The sequence below is a fragment of the Acipenser ruthenus genome, chromosome 41, assembly GCF_902713425.1.
Source record: "Acipenser ruthenus chromosome 41, fAciRut3.2 maternal haplotype, whole genome shotgun sequence".
Taxonomy (NCBI): Eukaryota; Metazoa; Chordata; class Actinopteri; order Acipenseriformes; family Acipenseridae; genus Acipenser; species Acipenser ruthenus.
This window is the reverse complement of record NC_081229.1, coordinates 7,744,034-7,770,180: the sequence shown is the minus strand read 5'-3', so window position 1 is coordinate 7,770,180 and position 26,147 is coordinate 7,744,034. Positions and strand designations below refer to the sequence as shown.

General features: G+C 45.3%; 1 protein-coding gene and 1 long non-coding RNA gene across 3 annotated transcripts in view; both read left to right on the top strand.

The window, feature by feature from the left end:
* Positions 1-26,147, top strand: part of LOC131709134 (uncharacterized) — a 53,047-nt gene that overhangs the window by 18,578 nt on the left and 8,322 nt on the right. The window lies entirely within an intron of this gene.
* LOC131709127 (H-2 class I histocompatibility antigen, Q9 alpha chain-like) overlaps positions 11,992-26,147 on the top strand; it is a 20,214-nt gene continuing 6,058 nt past the window's right edge. For both annotated transcript variants that reach the window (XM_059011074.1, XM_059011073.1), the window contains exons 1-2: positions 11,992-12,108; positions 23,743-24,003. In XM_059011074.1, the coding sequence (XP_058867057.1) occupies positions 12,051-12,108; positions 23,743-24,003 (319 nt within the window). In that variant the 5' untranslated portion in view covers positions 11,992-12,050. The remainder of the gene's footprint in view (positions 12,109-23,742; positions 24,004-26,147) is intronic.

Here is a 26,147-nt window from a genome sequence, read left to right as displayed (position 1 = left end):
CATGGCTTTTTATTTTAACCCTTTGAGTGACAGACATCTTTCCATGTATGTATTGCAGGACAAAGCTGTTGCATCCCAGCATTTCAAGCCACATGTAAAAATTGCACGGTCGTTTTGTTCAGCTTTCAGTGCCTCGAGGAACCAGGTTGTGACCAAAACGCATTCCATAACGTAGGAGCTCTGTAAGAATAAACCTGCCTCCCGTGTTGCTTTTGTAACAACTGTAAGTCACCTGGATAAGGGTGTCTGCTAAGAAATAAACAAACCTCTGGGGTTGGTTAAGCTGTGCTGGGGTGAAGGGATCTGCACAGGAACACACTGACTGAAAGGTGGTCTGAGATAATGCAGCTACTGGAAACCCACTCATGAATTATCAGACACCATTTGAAGTCTCAGGTTCCCCAGAACTCAAATCTTGTGTTATTGTTTCTCTTGTGTTATTGTTCCTCTTGTGTTATTGTTAACGCTTGTGTTATTGTTTCCTCTTGTGTGTATGTGACAGGGTGTTACGTCACGTGCGTGGATAGCCGCTGTTTACAACACAGAGAGACAACTGGGGGTGGATTTGAAACGCTGGCACAGGCGCGCAGGATTTATTAATACAAACAGAAAAGTAAAGGTGGTCATGTGACGTTACCAGCCATGGTAACGCACAGAGGACACATACAGCGAGCTGTACAAAAATACAAAATAAAACACAGTTCAAAAACTACAAATAAAAGGTGCCCCAGAGGGCGAGCGCTAGCCTTAAAACGAGGCGTCCCGCTCCAGGAACCGGCTACACTACGTAACCCTCGCTATACATCACATGGGATCACAATCCCCTAACCTACTGATGAGCCGGTATTCATACAACGACTCGTGCTGCTTCATACGGCCTTGGCTGGGCATTGCCTTCACAAGCACCGCTTGCAGTCTCAGGGTTGCGTAGCTGTCGTTCCTGCAGAGCGGACCCTCTCCTCCCGAGTATATGCCGCTCACCTCTGGCATGGCGTTACAGTCGCCTCGAACCATCTCCCGCGGATGCTTTTAAACTGACGGACACTCGGTCAAGACCCGCCCACCTGCTGATTGAGGTCCAGCACAGCCAATCACTTGCTGCCCTTCCCCTCAACCAAGCCTAGCAGGCAGCAAGTCTCAATCGAGCGCCCGTCTGTAAACAATGAATGTAATTAAACAAATCAACTCCACAACGACATACAATAAACCCATTTCCACATACAAATGATACCCACACTAAATACACACGTGCAGGGCAATCACCCTGCTACAGTGTACCACTCTCCTGTCCTGTCTGGGGTATGTGTTGTGTTGTACGGGTTCCATGCTGAGCTGTGTTGTGCTGTACGGGTTCGATGCTGTGCTGTGTTGTGTTGTACGGGTTCCATGCTGAGCTGTGTTGTGCTGTACGGGTTCGATGCTGTGCTGTGTTGTGTTGTACGGGTTCCATGCTGAGCTGAGTTGTGCTGTACGGGTTCAATGCTGAGCTGTGTTGTGCTGTACGGGTTCGATGCTGAGCTGTGTTGTGTTGTACGGGTTCGATGCTGTGCTGTGTTGTGTTGTACGGGTTCCATGCTGAGCTGTGTTGTGCTGTACGGGTTCGATGCTGTGCTGTGTTGTGTTGTACGGGTTCCATGCTGAGCTGTGTTGTGCTGTACGGGTTCGATGCTGTGCTGTGTTGTGTTGTACGGGTTCCATGCTGAGCTGAGTTGTGCTGTACGGGTTCAATGCTGAGCTGTGTTGTGCTGTACGGGTTCGATGCTGAGCTGTGTTGTGTTGTACGGGTTCGATGCTGTGCTGTGTTGTGTTGTACGGGTTCCATGCTGAGCTGAGTTGTGCTGTACGGGTTCAATGCTGAGCTGTGTTGTGCTGTACGGGTTCGATGCTGAGCTGTGTTGTGTTGTACGGGTTCGATGCTGTGCTGTGTTGTGTTGTACGGGTTCGATGCTGTGCTGTGTTGTGCTGTACGGGTTCGATGCTGAGCTGTGTTGTGTTGTACGGGTTCCATGCTGAGCTGTGTTGTGTTGTACGGGTTCCATGCTGAGCTGTGTTGTGCTGTACGGGTTCAATGCTGAGCTGTGTTGTGTTGTACGGGTTCAATGCTGTGCTGTGTTGCGTTGTACGGGTTCGATGCTGAGCTGTGCTGTGCTGTACGGGTTCCATGCTGAGCTGTGTTGTGTTGTACGGGTTCCATGCTGAGCTGTGTTGTGCTGTACGGGTTCGATGCTGAGCTGTGTTGTGTTGTACGGGTTCCATGCTGAGCTGTGTTGTGATGTACGGGTTCCATGCTGAGCTGTGTTGTGTTGTACGGGTTCCATGCTGAGCTGTGTTGTGCTGTACGGGTTCGATGCTGAGCTGTGTTGTGCTGTACGGGTTCAATGCTGAGCTGTGTTGTGTTGTACGGGTTCAATGCTGTGCTGTGTTGTGTTGTACGGGTTCGATGCTGAGCTGTGTTGTGCTGTACGGGTTCCATGCTGAGCTGTGTTGTGTTGTACGGGTTCCATGCTGAGCTGTGTTGTGCTGTACGGGTTCGATGCTGAGCTGTGTTGTGTTGTACGGGTTCAATGCTGTGCTGTGTTGTGTTGTACGGGTTCCATGCTGAGCTGTGTTGTGCTGTACGGGTTCCATGCTGAGCTGTGTTGTGTTGTACGGGTTCAATGCTGAGCTGTGTTGTGCTGTACGGGTTCCATGCTGAGCTGTGTTGTGTTGTACGGGTTCGATGCTGAGCTGTGTTGTGCTGTACGGGTTCGATGCTGAGCTGTGTTGTGCTGTACGGGTTCCATGCTGAGCTGTGTTGTGCTGTACGGGTTCCATGCTGAGCTGTGTTGTGTTGTACGGGTTCCATGCTGAGCTGTGTTGTGCTGTACGGGTTCGATGCTGAGCTGTGTTGTGCTGTACGGGTTCCATGCTGAGCTGTGTTGTGCTGTACGGGTTCGATGCTGAGCTGTGTTGTGCTGTACGGGTTCGACGCTGAGCTGTGTTGTGTTGTATGGGTTCGATGCTGTGCTGTGTTGTGTTGTACGGGTTCGATGCTGAGCTGTGTTGTGCTGTACGGGTTCGACGCTGAGCTGTGTTGTGCTGTACGGGTTCGACGCTGAGCTGTGTTGTGTTGTACGGGTTTGACGCTGTGCTGTGTTGTGTTGTACGGGTTCGATGCTGAGCTGTGTTGTGCTGTACGGGTTCGATGCTGAGCTGTGTTGTGCTGTACGGGTTCGATGCTGAGCTGTGTTGTGCTGTACGGGTTTGATGCTGAGCTGTGTTGTGCTGTACGGGTTCCATGCTGAGCTGTGTTGTGTTGTACGGGTTCCATGCTGAGCTGTGTTGTGCTGTACGGGTTCCATGCTGAGCTGTGTTGTGCAGTACGGGTTCGATGCTGATCTGTGTTGTGCTGTACGGGTTCCATGCTGAGCTGTGTTGTGCTGTACGGGTTCGATGCTGAGCTGTGTTGTGCTGTACGGGTTAGATGCTGAGCTGTGTTGTGTTGTACGGGTTCGATGCTGAGCTGTGTTGTGCTGTACGGGTTCCATGCTGAGCTGTGTTGTGCTGTACGGGTTCGATGCTGAGCTGTGTTGTGCTGTACGGGTTCGATGCTGAGCTGTGTTGTGTTGTACGGGTTCCATGCTGAGCTGTGTTGCGCTGTACGGGTTCGACCCTGAGCTGTGTTGTGTTGTACGGGTTCGACGCTGTGCTGTGTTGTGCTGTACGGGTTCGATGCTGAGCTGTGTTGTGCTGTACGGGTTCCATGCTGAGCTGTGTTGTGCTGTACGGGTTCGATGCTGAGCTGTGTTGTGCTGTACGGGTTCGACGCTGAGCTGTGTTGTGTTGTACGGGTTCGATGCTGTGCTGTGTTGTGCTGTACGGGTTCGATGCTGAGCTGTGTTGTGTTGTACGGGTTCGATGCTGTGCTGTGTTGTGCTGTACGGGTTCGATGCTGAGCTGTGTTGTGTTGTACGGGTTCCATGCTGTGCTGTGTTGTGCTGTACGGGTTCGATGCTGAGCTGTGTTGTGTTGTACGGGTTCCATGCTGAGCTGTGTTGTGTTGTACGGGTTTGATGCTGAGCTGTGTTGTGCTGTACGGGTTCCATGCTGAGCTGTGTTGTGTTGTACGGGTTCCATGCTGAGCTGTGTTGTGTTGTACGGGTTCGATGCTGAGCTGTGTTGTGCTGTACGGGTTCGATGCTGAGCTGTGTTGTGCTGTACGGGTTCCATGCTGAGCTGTGTTGTGCTGTACGGGTTCGATGCTGTGCTGTGTTGTGCTGTACGGGTTCGATGCTGTGCTGTGTTGTGCTCTGCAGCTGTACGGGTTCGATGCTGAGCTGTGTTGTGTTGTACGGGTTCCATGCTGAGCTGTGTTGTGATGTACGGGTTCGATGCTGTGCTGTGTTGTGCTGTACGGGTTCCATGCTGAGCTGTGTTGTGCTGTACGGGTTCGATGCTGAGCTGTGTTGTGTTGTACGGGTTCGATGCTGAGCTGTGTTGTGCTCTGCAGCTGTACGGTTTAATGAATAAAGCTTGGTTGATTGAATGCTGTTGCAGGTGTCATGATTTCCAGGTAGAACGCAGGTGTAGCAGAAATGTTACAATACATGAATACATGAGTTATACATCCTTAGACATCTAAAAAGGGTCTATAAGGCAGCTCCACAGTGTTGTGCAGAACCCCAGCTATTCACATCTATAATACATGAATACATGAGTTATGCATTCTTAACAGACTAGATCTATAGACATCGAATGAGTTCCAGCACTCAACACAAACATGCTGTTATCTTAAGCTATCACACACCTGCATTACCTGCAGTAATAAAACACGATGCAAATAACAATATGTTACAGATATTAAATTTTTTTCATACAGCGCCGGTGTTGTGTTGCTGCGCACGACAGCGAGTCCATGGGTGCGTTCACGACACACAGACTTTCGTCATTCTGCACAGATTCTGCACAGAATCGGAGCAAGTAGCCAATGAATTTTCAGAATCTTTGCAGATTTAGCAAAGTCTGCCTCTCGTGAACGCACCCCCTGTCAGACGTGCGGCGCGAGCAGGCGGGCGTGGCCACTAGACTGCGTGTTCTGTGATTGGTTATTTATGTTTTGTTAATGTTCTGTTGTCAGGCAGACTGGACTTGCAGGGCGGTCTGAAGGGGCGAAAGGAAGCTCACAGAACAAGCGCACCGTCCGGAAAGAACTGAATTTAAATAAAACAAAGAATATCATAAAACTAGCACGCGATGACTAGCAGCAGTTCCATGATTGTTTTAAGTTATTTTATTAGGAGTAAACTTTGCCCTCTAACTCAATGGTCCATATTTAGAAGCAGCACAAAGACAGACATGCTTTCTTAGAGGAATAAGACCATTTTATGAAACAGGAAACAGCTGTTCACTGGTCCTTCCTGCAGCGCAGTTTATACTGTTAAATATACACTTGTTGAAATGGTTTCATTCAGCAAAATGAAATACAAGTCTTTGCATTTGCTTGAGGTTCAATAGCGATGTATGTGTTCGTGTTGATCTGTTCAGTCTATGTGCTGAACTTCACCAGACCCGGAGTTTACACACCTTGTTATTCACAGCGCTGACTCGCTGGATCCCATCCTTACTGTCTCTTAATGACAATGCAATGCAAACACGTGTTAGTGCACATTTTGTTTAACGTAATGTTTGGTTTTTTTTGGTAAATTATCCTTCAAGCTGTCCCACTTTTGCTGTTTATAGCTCGTGAAAAGTGTAACGCTTCTTTTCAATATCTGACTGATCCTTCAGCTGCAGTGTGACTGCAATCACACTGAATCACGTGTTTAAAATAACAAGCCACATTAACAATCACACCAGGAACTAATTTACAATGAACACATTTTAAATGAGAAACCAAAACAAAGGAGGACAAACGGGATGCGAGGGGCGGTAGCGTTTTAAACAGTGTCGCTCTTTCTTTCTTTACCTGGCAATTCAGGAATCGGAAATTAATACTGACGGCGGACCAACAGACCGCTCTAAAAACTTCCGTATTATTACACTATGTAACACAATTTTTGTTCCTGGGTAGTAAGTGTTATTTCCTAATTGCTTATGCCTCAAAAGTATAAAAAACGGCTATTATTCCCCACAAACTTTGCTTTTGTGACCAGGACAGTGATATTTTGAAATTTACCTATCTCCAATGAGAAAACGGGCGAATTTGTGTCTTTTCGTTCACATGAAGTCAGAAAAAAACAACATATGAATCCAAATTAACCTATATTTATACTAAAGTAATACAAAAATGACTACAAAAGTGAGTAGTTTTTCGAGATTTACGATTATACTGTAAATCACTTTCACGAATCAGCCCCCAAATGTAGTCTCCCATCATGTTCTCGTTATTCTGTCCTTGGTAGCGGCGTTCAAAGTCCAGTATATCCTGGTGGAAGCGCTTGCCTTGCTCCTCCGAGTACGCTCCCATGTTCTCCTTGAATTTATCAAGATGAGCATCAAGGATATGGACATCCTACAGCCCATTGTGCCGTAGTTCTTCACCAGAGTCTCAACCAGCTCCACATAGTTTTCGGCCTTGTGATTGCCCAGGAAGCCCTGAACCACTGCGACAAAGCTGTTCCAAGCCGCTTTCTCCTTACTAGTGAGCTTCTTGGGGAATTCATTGCACTCCAGGATCTTCTTTATCTGTGGTCCGACGAAGACACCGGCTTTGACCTTTGCCTCAGACAGCTTAGGGAAGAAGTCTTGAAGGTACTTGAAGGCTGCCGACTCCTTATCTAGAGCTCTGACAAATTGTTTCATAAGGCCCAATTTGATGATTAGTGGTGGCATCAGCACCTTCCGGGGGTCCACCAGTGGCTCCCACTTGACGTTGTTCCTCCCCACAGAGAACTCGGTCTGCTGTGGCCTGTCCCACCTGTGGTAGTGCGCCTTGGTGTCCCTGCTGTCCCAAAGGCAAAGATAGCAGGGAAACTTGGTAAAACCGCCTTGGAGACCCATCAGGAATGCCACCATTTTGAAGTCTCCTATGACCTCCCAGCCGTACTCATCATACTTCAAGGCGTCCAGCAAGTTCTTGATGCTGTTGTAATCCTCTTTGAGGTGCACCGAGTGAGCCAGGGGAAGAGACTGGTACTTGTTACCATTATGGAGCAGCACGGCTTTGAGGCTCCTGGATGAGCTGTCAATGAAGAGGCACCACTCATTCTGGTTACAGGCGATTCCGATTGCCTTGAACAGACTGGTCACATTGTGGCAGAAGCAGAGCCCATCTTGACGGGTGAAGAAGCTGGAAAAAGGACCTCTGATCTGCGACTTGCACACTTTCATCCAACAAGTTCCACTGCTTGAGCCTAGACGTCAAAAGCTCGGCATTGGACTTGGTGAGACCAAGATCTCTAATCAAGTCGTTGAGGTCTTTTTGGTTGGGGTAGTATGGGTTTCTCTCCTCAGCTCCACCGCAAGAAATTGTCATCTGGATCTACAACGTCTTCCTCGCTCTCTGACTTGCTGCTGTCTTCTAAAGACGGCTGCTCTCTCTCCGGAGGAGTGGGTACGGGGAGCTCATGGCAGTGTGGCACCAGGGCGATGGATGAAGGAAGGTCCGGATACGTGATAGCAGGTGCATTCTTGCCAGTCCGACGTTTGGAAGGGTCCACCATGCAGAAGTAGCAGTTGCTTGAGTGGTCAGTGGGTTCCCGCCAAATTCTTGGGATAGCGAACTTCATGGCTCTCTTTTCCCCTCTGTACCATCCTACAAAAATACATTTATTTCACCCATGACTAATGTGTAAGAGATTCTCGCAACATTTTTCATATATGATATATTTTTTCAATAACATTGAAAATTGTAAAACATTTTAAAATTAAAAACTTTTACAATTTTAAAAATTGTAACAAATTTTATAACATAAAATTCCGAGCAACAATTGTCCATCTTACCTTCCAGAGTTTTTTTGCAGTGCTCGCAGGTGAAATGAGGTGCCCAGGGTTTGTCTTGATCCCCGACAGGCATGCCGAAATATGCCTTGTAGGCCTCACACATCTTAGCAGATGCTTCCACGGAGTACTTTTTCGCTCTTGTCTTGATAAATTGGCTGCAGACATAGCAAAATGCGTCTGCCGGATGCTTGCAGCCTCTTGATGCCATCTCAGAAAAATGCAGATATGTATCCACTTAGGCAGCTGGAACTAAACTGAACTGGTGGGCTTAAGGCCCCTGTATTTATACTACTATTTATATTACTGGAAAGTTCTAGAAAGTTCTAGAAGTTACTCCAAGTTTACTCAGCACTGAATCTATCTGGAATGTTCTGGAAAATAGGTACATTTCAAAATATCACTGTCCTGATCACAAAAGCAAAGTTTGTGGGGAATAATAGCCATTTTCTATACTTTTGAGGCATAAGCAATTAGGAAATAACACTTACTACCCAGGAACAAAAAAAAAAAAAATTTGTTACACGGTGTTATCACCTGACTAACGTGACATCATAAGATCAATTCATCCAATGAAAGACTGCGCGGTTTCATGAGCAAACGAGGCATCGCAGTGCCACCCCTAAATGTGGGTTTCAGATTGATTGTTCAAACAAGCTAATATGGATGAAAAACACGAGACTGGCAACAATAAACCAAAATCATTTTTATTATTATTATTATTAGTAGTAGGCTTCCCAGACAGAATGCCTGGGAAGCATTTTGTTATTGCTGAGAATCTTCTTCTTCTTCAACCAAGATGGCGGCTTGATGCATTTAAAAAAAAAAAAAAGTTCAAAATCTGTTTCTTGGGAAGCGGTGAACTGATTGATCTGAAACTTTGCATACATCATTAGCTACCAATCCCACCAAGAAGTTGCTGCGATAAAGTTTACTATCAAAATGGCTGCCACAAATTGTACCGAAACGCGGCCCTAATAGAGAACTGCGTTTATTTGAAAGCCGCTTGACCAACAAACTCCCAATTTTGTATATTTACGTCTTAAATTTAAAACAGCCTCAGCTGACAAACGGTTTACTTGACTAACTCCAAATTTAACAAGCATCATCCCTGTCACTGTGTCAACACAACTGACTCTAACAAAAATGGTGTTGACCGGAAACAAAATGGCCTGATGCATTTTTTTAGAAACCTTTCGAAATCCTCGCCTTGGGAAGCGGTGAAGTGATTGATCTGACACTTGGCATCAACATCCAAACCTGCTTCAAGTTTTGGGAAGCAGAAGTTGCTGTGATAAAATTTAATATCAAAATACTGCCACCAAATTTGACGAAACGCTCACCAAACAAACAACTGCTTCTGCTCGAAGACCTTTTAACCAGCTTACTCCCAACTTAGTAGCATCATCCCGGCGACAAGAGAATTCACAAAATGGTGTTGTTTTGTTAAGATGGCCAGCAGTGTGGAGTAGTGGTTAGGGCTCTAGACTCTTGACCGGAGGGTCGTGGGTTCATTCCTAGGTGGGGGACACCGCTGCTGTACCCTTGAGCAAGGTACTTTACCTAGATTGCTCCAGTAAAAACCCAACTGTATAAATGGGTAATTGTATGTAAACATAATGTGGTATCTTGTAACAATTGTAAGACGCCCTGGATAAGGGCGTCTGCTAAGAAATAAATAATAATAATGGCCGCCAGCCCTTCATTTTCTTGTTAAATTTAAAACCGCTTCAGTTTAAAAACAGTTTAGTTGATTAACTCCAAACCTGAAAACCATCATGCCTGTGTCGGTGAAATTAAGTTTTTCAAAAATGGTGTTTGTGCGTGAACCAAGATGGCCACCCGATGCATTTTCCTGGAGAACTGGTGAAGTTACTGATTTCAAACTTGGCAAATATCAAGAGCCGTAAAACTGCCTGGCAGTTCTAGTTATTGTTGTTGTTGTTGTTGTTGTTGTTGTTTTATTTAGTAGTAGTTGTAGTAAGTTGTATCTTGTATGTTTCTATCTTTGACCGGAATATCAGGGGAGAGTCCCCTCCTCCAGAAATGATGCAGTGCAGGAATTCACAGGGTCAGCACAGCAGGAGTGGCCGAGCCTCGCCCTGCGTGAACCACCTTCATCATCTGGTATCTCCCCTAGTAGCAGCAGTAGTATTTTATTATTAATATTATTATCCTCGTCAACTTCGTAAGGGTATTTTATGTATTTATTTTTTCAGTTACGTTTCAGACGGACTTGCCCCCCCCCCCCTCATGTCATGCTGGGGGCGCCCTGCTGTCACCTCGTGGTTTTGATTGTGAAGCATCTCATGGTTGTTTTTCTGTTTGATATGTTTCCTTTTTGAAAGCAATTAGAAGGATCTGTGTATCACAGTCTGTTCTGCTCACTGTGATTTCAGTTAGAAAAGCTCCCTTGTTTTGAAAGCTCAGTGCTGACAGGTCTGCTGAACCCCCTTCACAGTCAGTGTCATAGACTATCAGACAGACAGAATCTCAGACAGACAGAATCTCAGACAGACAGACAGACTCTCAGACAAACAGAATCTCAGACAGACAGACTCTCAGACAAACAGAATCTCAGACAGACAGACTCTCAGACAGACAGACATACTCTCAGACAGACAGACACTCTCAGACAAACAGACAGACTCTCTGGCAAACAGAATCTCAGACAAACAGAATCTCAGACAGACAGACAGACAGACAGACTCTCAGACAGACAGACTCTCAGACAATCAGACAGACTCTCAGGCAAACAAAATCTCAGACAGACAGACAGACTCTCAGATAGACAGACAGACAGACTCTCAGACAGACTCTCAAAGGGGCAGGTATTAACACAGTGGCAGGTAAATCCCCCTCTACATTGAAAGTGTATCTAGCAGCCATATCTGCTTGCCATGTTCCCATTGACTCAGTATCACCGGGCACTCATATTCTGGTGACCCATTTTCTAAAGGGTGCTCAGTGGTTGCGTCCTCCTATAAAGGACGTCCTCCCGAGTGGAGTCTAGACGTGGTACTGGAGGCTCTCACTAAGGCCCCGTTTGAGCTGAACGATCTCTCTATGAAGACAGCCTTTCTGTTAGCTATCACCTCTGCTAAGCAGGTCAGTGAGCTACAGGCACTGTCTGTGCACAGTTCCTGTATGTGTGTTTGGGATGATGGAAACGGTATCATTGTGCATGAACCCTGCTTTCCTCCCTAAGGTGATTACAGCTTTTCACTTGAAGCAGTCAGTGGAACTAGAGGCTTTCCATCCCCCTCCTTTCGCGGAGGAGACGGATAGGAGATTGAATTCCCTCTGCCCTGTCGACTGTCCCATTGGATTGTGGACACAGTCTCACTGCGTATACTAATGCTGTCCTACCCCCACCTGGGAGGAGGGCCACACACTCTACCAGAGGTGTGGCTACGTCATGGGCCCTCTTCAGAGGTGCCTCGTTGACCGATGTATGTACTGCGGCTAGCTGGACTACCCCGCATACGTGTACCAGGTTCTACCGACTCAATGTCGTAGATCCCTCTATGCCTTCTATATATAGAATGAACACATTACCACATAAAGTGGAATGAAACCTGCTGAATAATGTTACGTTAACATATTGAATTACACACCGCTTTGTAGTTTTCCATATACGGACACAAATTTAAAAAATGTGACATTTCAAAATCTAACATGAAATACTGTACTACTATTATGGCTTCCGGTAGACGTTTGCAATATCGTTTTGTAGTTTCTTTGATAAATAAAATATATATTATGTTCATATATATTTTTTTACTTTTTTATTTAATTATGTCTCTATCCTAAAATTCTAGGTGCTGCAAAACCTTTGGCCAGAGCGGTTCTTAAAACTGAATCAGAACAGGAGCGCTTGGCAAAAATTGAAGGTTTTTAGAGATATTTGTATTTTTGCCCCAGTGGCAAAAAAGTCCCGGCTACGCCAGTGGAAACACTTCTGTAAACCAAATCGGCTTTGTGCTTTTGGCCCTCCTGCCCGGAGACTGATGATGCTGCGCATCCTATTGGCTGAGAGCCGTCATAATTGGACAGAACCGCGAAGAGCTGTTCAGTGTGTAACTGTGTGTGAGTTTATTTTGTATTACTGTGATGTCTGAAGAGTAGCGGAGATGTTGAGGGCGGTTGTGCTGGGGATCCTGTGCTGCGTTCATGCTGGGTCTGCTGCAGGTGAGTTTACAATCCTTTTACTAAAAAGCTCTGGTAAACCTCATTTTTACTGTTCAACCTTTTTCAAGTTACTGTTTTGTAATAGTAAAAATTGGGCACGTGTTTCAACATAAAATGTAGAATATTTACACAATGCTGAAGTTGGCTTCTTCTTCTCCAGCTTCTTATTCGCATCCCACAAATGTAACACAAATTGAATAAGTAACCGGGGTATTTCAGGGGTTAAATCGCTTTGGGCCCCTTATTGCAAAGTTGATTCTCACACAGGTAGAACCCCTCTACAGCCCCCATGTGTATTTATCCAGGCCGCTGGGCAAACATGGCACAGATAGCAAGTTAGCATGGGGTCTGGTGCAGTATTTCAAAGTAGATATCCAGTGGAAGTCTGTACGTGATCCATATGTATTCTTCCTGTCTAACAATTTGTTTGTCTTTTTTATCTTGTCTGATAATCCATTTTTAAGAAATGCAACCTTAGTTCTTTTCCCATTTAAGTGCACTGCTGTGCAGAAGTCTTAGACATGTTCCATGTAAGTGCACTGCTGTGCAGAAGTCTTAGACATGTTCCATGTAAGTGCACTGCTGTGCAGAAGTCTTAGACATGTTCCATGTAAGTACACTGCTGTGCAGAAGTCTTAGACATGTTCCATGTAAGTGCACTGCTGTTCAGAAGTCTTAGACATGTTCCATGTAAGTACACTGCTGTGCAGAAGTCTTAGACATGTTCCATGTAAGTACACTGCTGTGCAGAAGTCTTAGACATGTTCCATGTAAGTGCACTGCTGTGCAGAAGTCTTAGACATGTTCCATGTAAGTGCACTGCTGTGCAGAAGTCTTAGACATGTTCCATGTAAGTGCACTGCTGTGCAGAAGTCTTAGACATGTTCCATGTAAGTACACTGCTGTGCAGAAGTCTTAGACATGTTCCATGTAAGTGCACTGCTGTGCAGAAGTCTTAGACATGTTCCATGTAAGTACACTGCTGTGCAGAAGTCTTAGACATGTCCCATGTAAGTACACTGCTGTGCAGAAGTCTTAGACATGTTCCATGTAAGTGCACTGCTGTGCAGAAGTCTTAGACATGTCCCATGTAAGTACACTGCTGTGCAAAAGTCTTAGACTCCCCAAAATAAATTGCCCAAACCCTCACAAGAAATTGTTCTGACCAACACAAAAATTTTTGTGAGAAAAGAAGATTGATTTTTTCCCGCAAACGTGCAAAGCAGGTCTAACAAACATATTTCTCGTTTTCCTACTGCGCAACCGCCAGACCGCTAGGGCAGCTGGGATATCAAAATCAACACTGTAGTACAGATACAGGATTTAGTTGCATTTCATGTCATTGGAGGAGACAATGCTTGGCTGGTTTAACATCAATTCTTCCCGCTGATCTGAGCCCCCCATACAGCTGCAGGAGGCAGCCGACGAAAACTCTGAATCCTTTTCGCTCATTCCCTTGCTTGGAACATCCTTTTCACAATTTCTACACTTATTCAAATTGCTGTTATCTATACAAACAGCTTGAGCCGAATCTGATTTACAGAACTTGTGGCAAACTGTTTTAGTAGCATACTGACTGTTTTCACGCACCACCGTTTTGTGAGAATTTGTTAACTGTGACGCTACAGTCAGAACATACTTCCTTTGACTGTTTGAACACGCCACCTGTGATCGGTCCTGTGAAGAACAGAGTCCTGAGGACTCTTCCATCAATGCACCAGACCTGGGGCTCCCAGAGCAGATCTTGCAATGTATTCCTTTGAGTCATGGCAAAATGCTTTATTATTATACAGTATTGCAGTGTGTTGATAAGGCTGGGAGGTCAGGCTGCTTTATTATTATACAGTATTGCAGTGTGTTGATAAGACTGGAAGGTCAGGCTGCTGTATTATTATACAGTATTGCAGTGTGTTGATAAGACTGGAAGGTCAGGCTGCTTTATTATTATACAGTATTGCAGTGTGTTGATAAGACTGGAAGGTCAGGCTGCTTTATTATTATACAGTATTGCAGTGTGTTGATAAGACTGGAAGGTCAGGCTGCTTTATTATTATACAGTATTGCAGTGTGTTGATAAGACTGGAAGGTCAGGCTGCTGTATTATTATACAGTATTGCAGTGTGTTGATAAGACTGGAAGGTCAGGCTGCTGTATTATTATACAGTATTGCAGTGTGTTGATAAGACTGGAAGGTCAGGCTGCTGTATTATTATACAGTATTGCAGTGTGTTGATAAGACTGGAAGGTCAGGCTGCTGTATTATTATACAGTATTGCAGTGTGTTGATAAGACTGGAAGGTCAGGCTGCTGTATTATTATACAGTACTGCAGTGTGTTGATAAGACTGGAAGGTCAGGCTGCTTTATTATTATACAGTACTGGAGTGTGTTGATAAGACTGGAAGGTCAGGCTGCTTTATTATTATACAGTATTGCAGTGTGTTGATAAGACTGGAAGGTCAGGCTGCTTTATTATTATACAGTATTGCAGTGTGTTGATAAGACTGGAAGGTCAGGCTGCTTTATTATTATACAGTATTGCAGTGTGTTGATAAGACTGGAAGGTCATGCTGCTTTATTATTATACAGTATTGCAGTGTGTTGATAAGACTGGAAGGTCAGGCTGCTTTATTATTATACAGTATTGCAGTGTGTTGATAAGACTGGAAGGTCAGGCTGCTGTATTATTATACAGTATTGCAGTGTGTTGATAAGACTGGGAGGTCAGGCTGCTTTATTATTATACAGTATTGCAGTGTGTTGATAAGACTGGGAGGTCAGGCTGCTTTATTATTATACAGTATTGCAGTGTGTTGATAAGACTGGAAGGTCAGACTGCTTTATTATTATACAGTACTGCAGTGTGTTGATAAGACTGGAAGGTCAGGCTGCTTTATTATTATACAGTATCGCAGTGTGTTGATAAGACTGGAAGGTCAGGCTGCTTTATTATTATACAGTACTGGAGTGTGTTGATAAGACTGGAAGGTCAGGCTGCTTTATTATTATACAGTATTGCAGTGTGTTGATAAGACTGGAAGGTCAGGCTGCTGTATTATTATACAGTATTGCAGTGTGTTGATAAGACTGGAAGGTCAGGCTGCTGTATTATTATACAGTATTGCAGTGTGTTGATAAGACTGGAAGGTCAGGCTGCTTTATTATTATACAGTATTGCAGTGTGTTGATAAGACTGGAAGGTCAGGCTGCTTTATTATTATACAGTATTGCAGTGTGTTGATAAGACTGGGAGGTCAGGCTGCTTTATTATTATACAGTATTGCAGTGTGTTGATAAGACTGGAAGGTCAGACTGCTTTATTATTATACAGTACTGCAGTGTGTTGATAAGACTGGAAGGTCAGGCTGCTTTATTATTATACAGTATCGCAGTGTGTTGATAAGACTGGAAGGTCAGGCTGCTTTATTATTATACAGTATTGCAGTGTGTTGATAAGACTGGAAGGTCAGGCTGCTTTATTATTATACAGTATTGCAGTGTGTTGATAAGACTGGAAGGTCAGGCTGCTTTATTATTATACAGTATTGCAGTGTGTTGATAAGACTGGAAGGTCAGGCTGCTTTATTATTATACAGTATTGCAGTGTGTTGATAAGACTGGAAGGTCAGGCTGCTTTATTATTATACAGTATTGCAGTGTGTTGATAAGACAGGAAGGTCAGGCTGCTTTATTATTATACAGTACTGCAGTGTGTTGATAAGACAGGAAGGTCAGGCTGCTTTATTATTATACAGTATTGCAGTGTGTTGATAAGACTGGAAGGTCAGGCTGCTTTATTATTTTACAGTATTGCAGTGTGTTGATAAGACTGGAAGGTCAGGCTGCTTTATTATTATACAGTATTGCAGTGTGTTGATAAGACTGGAAGGTCAGGCTGCTTTATTATTATACAGTATTGCAGTGTGTTGATAAGACTGGAAGGTCAGGCTGCTTTATTATTATACAGTACTGCATTGTGTTGATAAGACAGGAAGGTCAGGCTGCTTTATTATTATACAGTATTGCAGTGTGTTGATAAGACTGGAAGGTCAGGCTGCTTTATTATTATACAGTATTGCAGTGTGTTGATAAGACTGGAAGGTCAGGCTGCTTTATTATTATACAGTATTGCAGTGTGTTGATAAGACTGGAAGGTCAGGCTGCTTTATTATTATACAGTACTGCAGTGTGTTGATAAGACAGGAAGGTCAGGCTGCTTTATTATTATACAGTATTGCAGTGTGTTGATAAGACTGGAAGGTCAGGCTGCTTTATTATTATACAGTATCGCAGTGTGTTGATAAGACTGGAAGGTCAGGCTGCTTTATTATTATACAGTATCGCAGTGTGTTGATAAGACTGGAAGGTCAGGCTGCTTTATTATTATACAGTATTGGAGTGTGTTGATAAGACTGGAAGGTCAGGCTGCTTTATTATTATACAGTATTGCAGTGTGTTGATAAGACTGGAAGGTCAGGCTGCTGTATTATTATACAGTATTGCAGTGTGTTGATAAGACTGGAAGGTCAGGCTGCTTTATTATTATACAGTATTGCAGTGTGTTGATAAGACTGGAAGGTCAGGCTGCTTTATTATTATACAGTATTGCAGTGTGTTGATAAGACTGGAAGGTCAGGCTGCTTTATTATTATACAGTATTGCAGTGTGTTGATAAGACTGGAAGGTCAGGCTGCTTTATTATTATACAGTACTGCAGTGTGTTGATAAGACAGGAAGGTCAGGCTGCTTTATTATTATACAGTACTGCAGTGTGTTGATAAGACAGGAAGGTCAGGCTGCTTTATTATTATACAGTATTGCAGTGTGTTGATAAGACTGGAAGGTCAGGCTGCTTTATTATTATACAGTATTGCAGTGTGTTGATAAGACTGGAAGGTCAGGCTGCTTTATTATTATACAGTATTGCAGTGTGTTGATAAGACTGGAAGGTCAGGCTGCTTTATTATTATACAGTATTGCAGTGTGTTGATAAGACTGGAAGGTCAGGCTGCTTTATTATTATACAGTACTGGAGTGTGTTGATAAGACTGGAAGGTCAGGCTGCTTTATTATTATACAGTATTGCAGTGTGTTGATAAGACTGGAAGGTCAGGCTGTTGAGCACAAATCTGGAGCAGTTTAAAACATTCTATTAACCCTTTCCAGGCCGTGTTTAGACTGCAATTCTGGAATTCTGAGCCAGGTTTTTTTTTGGAATTCTGAAAGAAAATGCACTACACTTGTTTTTAGAGTAATATTTCATTTAAATGTTATTAAACATGGTCAAATGTAAAAAGGTACAGCTTGGCAGAAATAAGGTTCAAGGTTTTTCTGTTTTTTAAGTTTCCCTATAGCAATGCAAACGTTTTGGTCAGTGTTTGACCATGACTGTAAGTAAGTAAATAAATAAATAAATAAATAAATAAATAGTTAGGCCAAAAACTAGTTTTAAGTTGTGTGCCATTTTTCAAAACGTGGTGCAGCGCAAAGTGGAATGTTCCTGCAAGGTATGCACTGGTATTCCATCTCCACTCACCCAGCTGATGTCGGTGACCACAACCCGTATTGCACACTCTGCTAACACTGCCTTGTTCTCTTTGGAGAGGATGAGACCTGGGAAATGATGAGCCGTCAGCCTCACGGGATGCACCGCGGTGCTTGGCCTGCCTCCCTGATCACCTGCACTGTGCAGAATTTGCTTCACCAGGCTCATGTGAAATGACATGGCTTTTTCACTATCCCCATCAAAAATGAAAGCCCCAAAAACTGCCACAGGCCATCTAAAGTGACATTTTTTCCAGCTCCTCATTCTTGCATGGGGTTTATCAGCTGGTATTTTCTCCATCTGCTCCTGGGAAAATGTATTCGTCTGCTTCTGAATGTTATCCTGCAAAGTGGTTTGCAGTGCGCAGGTGTAGGAGTGATGCGGTGCACATGTAACGACAAGCAAGTGATTTCAATGTCCAAACTATGCTTTATTTAGAGTGGAGGTTTATTGTAATTCCAGATCTTTTGTGACTGCAAATAATAATCCCAGGCAATGCACATGCACTGTTAAACAACGGGTGACAGTCCCGAAATAATAAACCCAGTATAAACACACACAAAGACACACACACGACCACAAGTCCACAGTGAGTGCTAACATGCAAGTGGTGAAATACAATTTATCCGTGACTGTTGGTGAAGTGTTGTCCGGGTTTGTGCTGGCCTGTAGCGACAGCTCCGGATCGTGTTAGCCGTCTAATAATAACAAACAAGTACAATTAGAACCGACAAAACAAACAAACACTAAACACTCACGGTAATATTTTGCTTGTCCTTTAGCGTTCTCTTAACCATTACAAAGGAACAGATCACCTAGCCACGTCCCCTTTTTATACCTTCAGTCACGCCCCCTTGGTTAGCGAGTGCAGCCGTTTCTCCTCCAATCCGCGGTTGCCACATCGCTTTCTCTCTGGAGCGATGACTTGGTGTACCGTAGCTCCGCCCCCTTTGTAGATGATCGACTTTCTTCTAACCCTGGGAATGAATTGTCAGGCCATCCAGTCCAGGGCACTCTTTACACAGCGCCCTCACAGGTCAGGAGGGAGATTTATCACCAAGAATCATTCTGTCTCTGTCACATATCCATAACATCATCAGTCAGAAACAACTTCAAATAATCCAGCTCCGTGGCATCATCCTTCATTCTTTATTGAAGCCAGGAACACCAGTGAATGGGAATGCATGAGACTGCTTTTCATCAGAGCACCAGTGAATGGGAACGCATGAGACTGCTTTTCATCAGCGCACCAGTGAATGGGAACGCATGAGGCTGCTTTTCATCAGAGCACCAGTGAATGGGAACGCATGAGGCTGCTTTTCATCAGAGCACCAGTGAATGGGAACGCATGAGGCTGCTTTTCATCAGAGCACCAGTGAATGGGAACGCATGAGGCTGCTTTTCATCAGAGCACAAGTGAATGGGAACGCATGAGGCTGCTTTTCATCAGAGCACCAGTGAATAGGAACGCATGAGGCTGCTTTTCATCAGCGCACCAGTGAATGGGAACGCATGAGGCTGCTTTTCATCAGAGCACCAGTGAATGGGAACGCATGAGGCTGCTTTTCATCAGAGCACCAGTGAATGGGAACGCATGAGGCTGCTTTTCATCAGAGCACCAGTGAATGGGAACGCATGAGGCTGCTTTTCATCAGAGCACCAGTGAATGGGAAGACATGAGACTGCTTTTCATCAGAGCACCAGTGAATGGGAACACATGAGGCTGCTTTTCATCAGAGCACAAGTGAATGGGAACGCACGCGGCTGCTTTTCATCAGAGCACCAGTGAATGGGAACACATGAGGCTGCTTTTCATCAGCGCACCAGTGAATGGGAACGCATGAGGCGGCTTTTCATCAGAGCACCAGTGAATGGGAACGCACGAGGCTGCTTTTCATTAGAGCACCAGTGAATGGGAACGCATGAGGCTGCTTTTCATTAGAGCACCAGTGAATGGGAACGCATGAGGCTGCTTTTCATCAGCGCACCAGTGAATGGGAACGCACGAGGCTGCTTTTCATTAGAGCACCAGTGAATGGGAACGCATGAGGCTGCTTTTCATCAGAGCACCAGTGAATGGGAACACATGAGGCTGCTTTTCATCAGAGCACCAGTGAATGGGAACGCATGAGGCTGCTTTTCATCAGAGCACCAGTGAATGGGAACGCACGAGGCTGCTTTTCATCAGAGCACCAGTGAATAGGAATGCATGAGGCTGCTTTTCATCAGAGCACCAGTGAATGGGAACGCATGAGGCTGCTTTTCATCAGAGCACCAGTGAATGGGAACACATGAGGCTGCTTTTCATCAGAGCACCAGTGAATGGGAACGCATGAGCCTGCTTTTCATCAGAGCTCCAGTGAATGGGAACGCATGAGGCTGCTTTTCATCAGAGCACCAGTGAATGGGAACGCACGAGGCTGCTTTTCATAAGAGCACCAGTGAATGGGAACGCATGAGGCTGCTTTTCATCAGAGCACCAGTGAATGGGAACGCATGAGGCTGCTTTTCATAAGAGCACCAGTGAATGGGAACGCATGAGGCTGCTTTTCATCAGAGCACCAGTGAATGGGAACGCATGAGGCTGCTTTTCATCAGAGCACCAGTGAATGGGAACGCATGAGGCTGCTTTTCATCAGAGCACCAGTGAATGGGAACGCATGAGGCTGCTTTTCATCAGAGCACCAGTGAATGGGAACGCATGAGGCTGCTTTTCATCAGAGCACCAGTGAATGGGAACGTACAAGGCCGCTTTTCATCAGCGCTCCAGTGAATGGGAACGCACGCGGCTGCTTTTCATCAGAGCACCAGTGATTGGGAACGCATGAGGCTGCTTTTCATCAGAGCACCAGTGAATGGGAACGCACGAGGCTGCTTTTCATCAGCGCACCAGTGAATGGGAACGCATGAGGCCGCTTTTCATCAGCGCACCAGTTAATGGGAACGCATGAGGCTGCTTTTCATCAGAGCACCAGTGAATGGGAACGCACGAGGCTGCTTTTCATCAGCGCACAAGTGAATGGGAACGCATGAGGCTGCTTTTCATCAGGGCACCAGTGAACGGGAACGCACGCGGCTGCTTTTCATCAGAGCACCAGTGAATAGGAACGCATGAGGCTGCTTTTCATCAGAGCACCAGTGAATGGGAACGCATGAGGCTGCTTTTCATCAGAGCACCAGTGAATAGGAACGCATGAGGCTGCTTTTCATCAGAGCACCAGTGAATGGGAACGCATGAGACTGCTTTTCATCAGAGCACAAGTGAATGGGAACGCATGAGGCTGCTTTTCATCAGAGCACCAGTGAATAGGAACGCATGAGGCTGCTTTTCATCAGAGCACCAGTGAATGGGAACGCATGAGACTGCTTTTCATCAGAGCACCAGTGAACGGGAACGCACGCGGCTGCTTTTCATCAGAGCACCAGTGAATGGGAACGCACGCATGCGGCTGCTTTTCATCAGAGCACAATTGTCGTGTAAAAAACAGCCCCGAGAGCTGGAGGACGCAGCTCTACCCCTGTTACTTGCCCTCCCATGACCTCCACCTCTTCTAACATGAGATACCTCTGCTTGTGCACTGCAGCTTCCAGCTGTACAACAAAGGGGCAACAGCTATACAGCCAGACATGCGCTCTTCACTTCAACTGTTTAAAATGCTCTGTCCAGACATGCATGCTTCACTTCAACTGTTTAAAATGCTCTGTCCAGACATGCGTGCTTCACTTCAACTGTTTAAAATGCTCTGTCCAGACATGCGCGCTTCACTTCAGCTGTTTAAAATGCTGTCCAGACATGCACGCTTCACTTCAACTGTTTAAAATGCTCTGTCCAGACATGCGCGCTTCACTTCAACTGTTTAAAATGCTCTGTCCAGACATGCGCGCTTCACTTCAACTGTTTAAAATGCTCTGTCCAGACATGCGCGCTTCACTTCAACTGTTTAAAATGCTCTGTCCAGACATGCGCGCTTCACTTCAACTGTTTAAAATGCTCTGTCCAGACATGCGCGCTTCACTTCAACTGTTTAAAATGCTCTGTCCAGACATGCGCGCTTCACTTCAACTGTTTAAAATGCTCTGTCCAGCACAGAACTAGTAAACCTCTGCACTCATACTTCTAATGTCATGGGGAAAAAACGCTGTGCATAATATCAGCATTTTAACCACATAACAAATATATTTAAATACTGCGTAGTGCATAAAGCTTCATTAAACTAACCCTTATTACAATTAGTGGACTACAGGGCTGGAGCCTCCGCTCTGAAGAGACACTGTTCTCACACAGTGCGCTGGGCGTGAGAAAACATTTGTGCTTTTTTTTTACAATTTAACTTAGATACGTAATTGTCCTGGATTTACCACAAAAAAAGGCTTCTTTTTTCAGATTTAGTTTAAGACATAAATGTTAACAAAAACATTCTTAAAAGTTTTGAAATTTGTACTTAGATATAATTTATGCTCATCATAAATTCAACATGACAATTAAATCTGGAAAAAAATGCTTCGCTCTTTAAATATTTATTTGTTTTTTACACTTGACATCAACATTTAGCTGACAGATACATGCGAAATACATCGTTGTCGTTCGCAGTGAAATCTGGAAAAATAAATCTGGTCAAATAAATCAGTTTTTTCAAAATGCGTATTTATTTTCCGAGTTCAATCTGAAGCTCACATGCAAATGAGTCCCTGTCCATTGAAGCGTGTGATGCAGGAATTCTACACACAGAGGCGGGGATGCAGTGCAAAGGAATATCCACTAGAAACTGTCCTCTGGGCATTCGTCCAGGACTCCAACCTTTCACGTGCTGAGCTCTGCACCTCTCTGACATCAACCCACCCTGACGCTAACCTAACCCCATCCTCAACCCCAACCCCAACCCCAACCCTAACCCAACACCAACCCCAACCCCAACCCCAACCCTAACCAAATCCCAGCCCTAACCCTAACCCAATCCTAACCCTAACCCTAATCGAACCCCAACCCCAACCTAACGCCAACCCTAACCCGAACCCAACCCAACCCCAACCCTAACCCAACCCTAACCCTAACCCAACCCCAACCCTAACCCAACACAACCCCAACCCCAACCCCAAACCCAAACCAACGTCAACCCTAACCCAACCCCAACCCCAACCCTAACCCAACCCCAACCCCAACCCTAACCCAACCCCAACACTAATCCAACCCTAACCAAATCCCAGCCCTAACCCAACCCCAACCCCAACCCTAACCCAATCCCAACTCTAACCCAACACAACTCCAACCCCAACCCTAACCCAATCCCAACTCTAACCCAACACAACTCCAACCCCAACCCTAACCCAATCCCAACTCTAACCCTAACCCAACCCCAACCCCAATCCAACCCCAACCCTAACCCAACCCTAACCCAACCCCAACCCCAACCCTAACCCTAACCCAACCCTAACTCAATCCTAACCCTAACCCCATGAGCTCAGCAGATCATTAACACATAGGTGCACTGGTATAGCAAGACAGAGGGGCTGGATTAGACAGGGTTACTGTATATATAGCAAGACAGAGGGGCTGGATTAGACAGGGTTACTGTACTGGTATAGCAAGACAGAGGTGCTGGATTAGACAGGGTTACTGTACTGGTATAGCAAGACAGAGGTGCTGGATTAGACAGGGTTACTGTACTGGTATAGCAAGACAGAGGGGCTGGATTAGACAGGGTTACTGTACTGGTATAGCAAGACAGAGGGGCTGGATTAGACAGGGTTACTGTACTGGTATAGCAAGACAGAGGGGCTGGATTAGACAGGGTTACTGTATTGGTATAGCAAGACAGAGGGGCTGGATTAGACAGGGTTACTGTATATATAGCAAGACAGAGGGGCTGGATTAGACAGGGTTACTGTACTCTGGTATATCAAGGTAGTTTTGTGTTTAAGTGACTGGAAGAATCACTCAGGATTAAGCAGTTTGAGTGTTTGACAGTCCCTCTTATTATCCTCTAGTGTTGTGACACCTCAAAGTTGTACTTGTTATCCAGGTATCCCTCCGGAGACACAGAGAGCTGCTTGTGTCAGTTAGACTAACCAGTGTGTCCTCCCCTGTCCTAGGAACCCACTCCCTGCGGTATTTCTTCATGGGGGTCTCAGAGGGGACGGGGCTCCCTGAGTTTGTGACGGTGGGGATGCTGGATGATGTGCAGATTGATTACTACGACAGTGTCACCAAGAGGGTGATCCCCACACAGGACTGGATGGAGAGATCTGAGGGGCCGGAGTACTGGGAGAGAGAGACTCAGAACCTTATCGGTGCAGAGCAGGTTTTCAAAACCAATATTGGAGTCGCAATGCAGCGCTTCAACCAGACTGGAGGTGAGCACAGAGACACACACACATGCACGCAGACACACAGACACATACACACACACAGACACACATACACACACACACACACATACACACACACACACACACACACACACACACTCACACACATACTGAGACATACAAACGCACAAACACATGCACACATACACACACACATACAGACACACACACACACATTGAGACACACAGACGCATACATGCACACACGCACGCACGCTCACAGACACACACACACACACGCACGCACGCACGCACACACATGCACACACAGACAGAGACACACAGACACACTCACAGACACACACACACACAGACACATACACTTTTAAAGAGGGTTGGGTTTGGGTTTGGGTATGAACTCTGATGACCTGATTGCATTGCACTGTGCTGTGTGTTATAGAGAGGGTTGGGTTGGGGTTGGGGTTGGGGTTGGGGTTGGGGTTGGGTTCAGCAGGGCTAGAAGTTTTTAGCAGGGCGGTTTATTCGACTAATAATTATATATAAAAATAATTTAAAAAAATAAACAGCTACATACTGTTTAAATAGACGGAATATCCCAAACTATCCATAGTAGACCTATATTTAAATCAGAACGTATTTCTTGAAACCACCTTGTAATGGAACTAATGCAATTCCTTGTTGAGATGTATTTTGTTTTATCCTTAAGTTCTACAAGAATGCAGCCTTATTTGTCATCTAAGCATTTGATTTGCCATCAGCACGGTTAACCAGGTTATGCTTCATCGGTTCAAATGAAGTGTTACGAAGTGATCCTCTTATGTCTTCAGTTGTTGACTGAGATTTCAGTAACTAACCAATCATACACACCTAGAAAGACAGCGATTTAAAAAGTAACGTGTGCCACAATATCATAGAATCCAGCATTGTATGACCTTATAAATTCAAAAGTTACAACTAAATCCAGCACGGTACCGCTACATTTAAAAGATTCATTCAACGTGTTAAAATAACTGGTTTGTTCATAAGTATGTTGGCTCCCACCCTGCCTTTTCAATCCGCGCACCAGCGACTCCTGTAGTCTGGCCGGGCACCTGCAGGCTTGCCTGTAAGCTGCCTGAGAGCTGCGTTGTCCTCCGACGCTGTAGCTCTTGGGTGGCTGCATGATGAGTCTGCAGAGTGTAAAGAAGCGGTCGGCTGACGGCACACGCTTCGGGGGACAGCGTGTGTTCGTCTTCGCCCTCCCGAGTCAGCGCAGGGGTGGTAGCGGTGAGCTGAGCCGTGGTGTTGTGATTACACCTGGTAGAGGGTCACATTCCTGGGGTGCAGCTTTCTCCCCAAAAATGTTCTTCTGTCTTGGTCGGCATGATCATCATCTTCATTATTCACTGCAAAATCCACAACGTTATAAAGATTGAGGAGGGAAGTCTATCATCTAGCATATATATTTCAAACGGATTTGTTTTTGTGTGTATTTCTGCACAGTAAGAATGCGTGTGGATCAGCTGCACATGAGACACACACCCTGGCACAGCATTCAGCTGCTGAGAGGGAGGAAGGAAGGCTGCACACGAGACACAGCACCCTGGCACAATTCCCTGCCAGTTCAGTTAACGGCGTCCGCTGATGATATCACTGTTTTTATAAACAATGCCTGTGATGTAAAGGCCCTCTCAGCATGTTTACACAAGTTTGAAACACTGCTTCCACTCAGTGACTGGGATGAAAGGAACTCTTTGTTGATCAGGGTCTGGCAGTGACTGGAATGAAAGGGACTCTCTGTTGATCAGGGTCTCCCAGTGACTGGGATGAAAGGGGCTCTCTGATCAGGGTCTGGCAGTGACTGGAATGAAAGGGACTCTCTGATCAGGGTCTGGCAGTGACTGGAATGAAAGGGACTCTCTGTTGATCAGGGTCTCCCAGTGACTGGAATGAAAGGGACTCTCTGATCAGGGTCTGGCAGTGACTGGAATGAAAGGGACTCTCTGTTGATCAGGGTCTGGCAGTGACTGGAATGAAAGGGACTCTCTGATCAGGGTCTGGCAGTGACTGGGATGAAAGGGACTCTCTGATCAGGGTCTGGCAGTGACTGGGATGAAAGGGACTCTCTGATCAGGGTCTGGCAGTGACTGGGATGAAAGGGACTCTCTGATCAGGGTCTGGCAGTTACT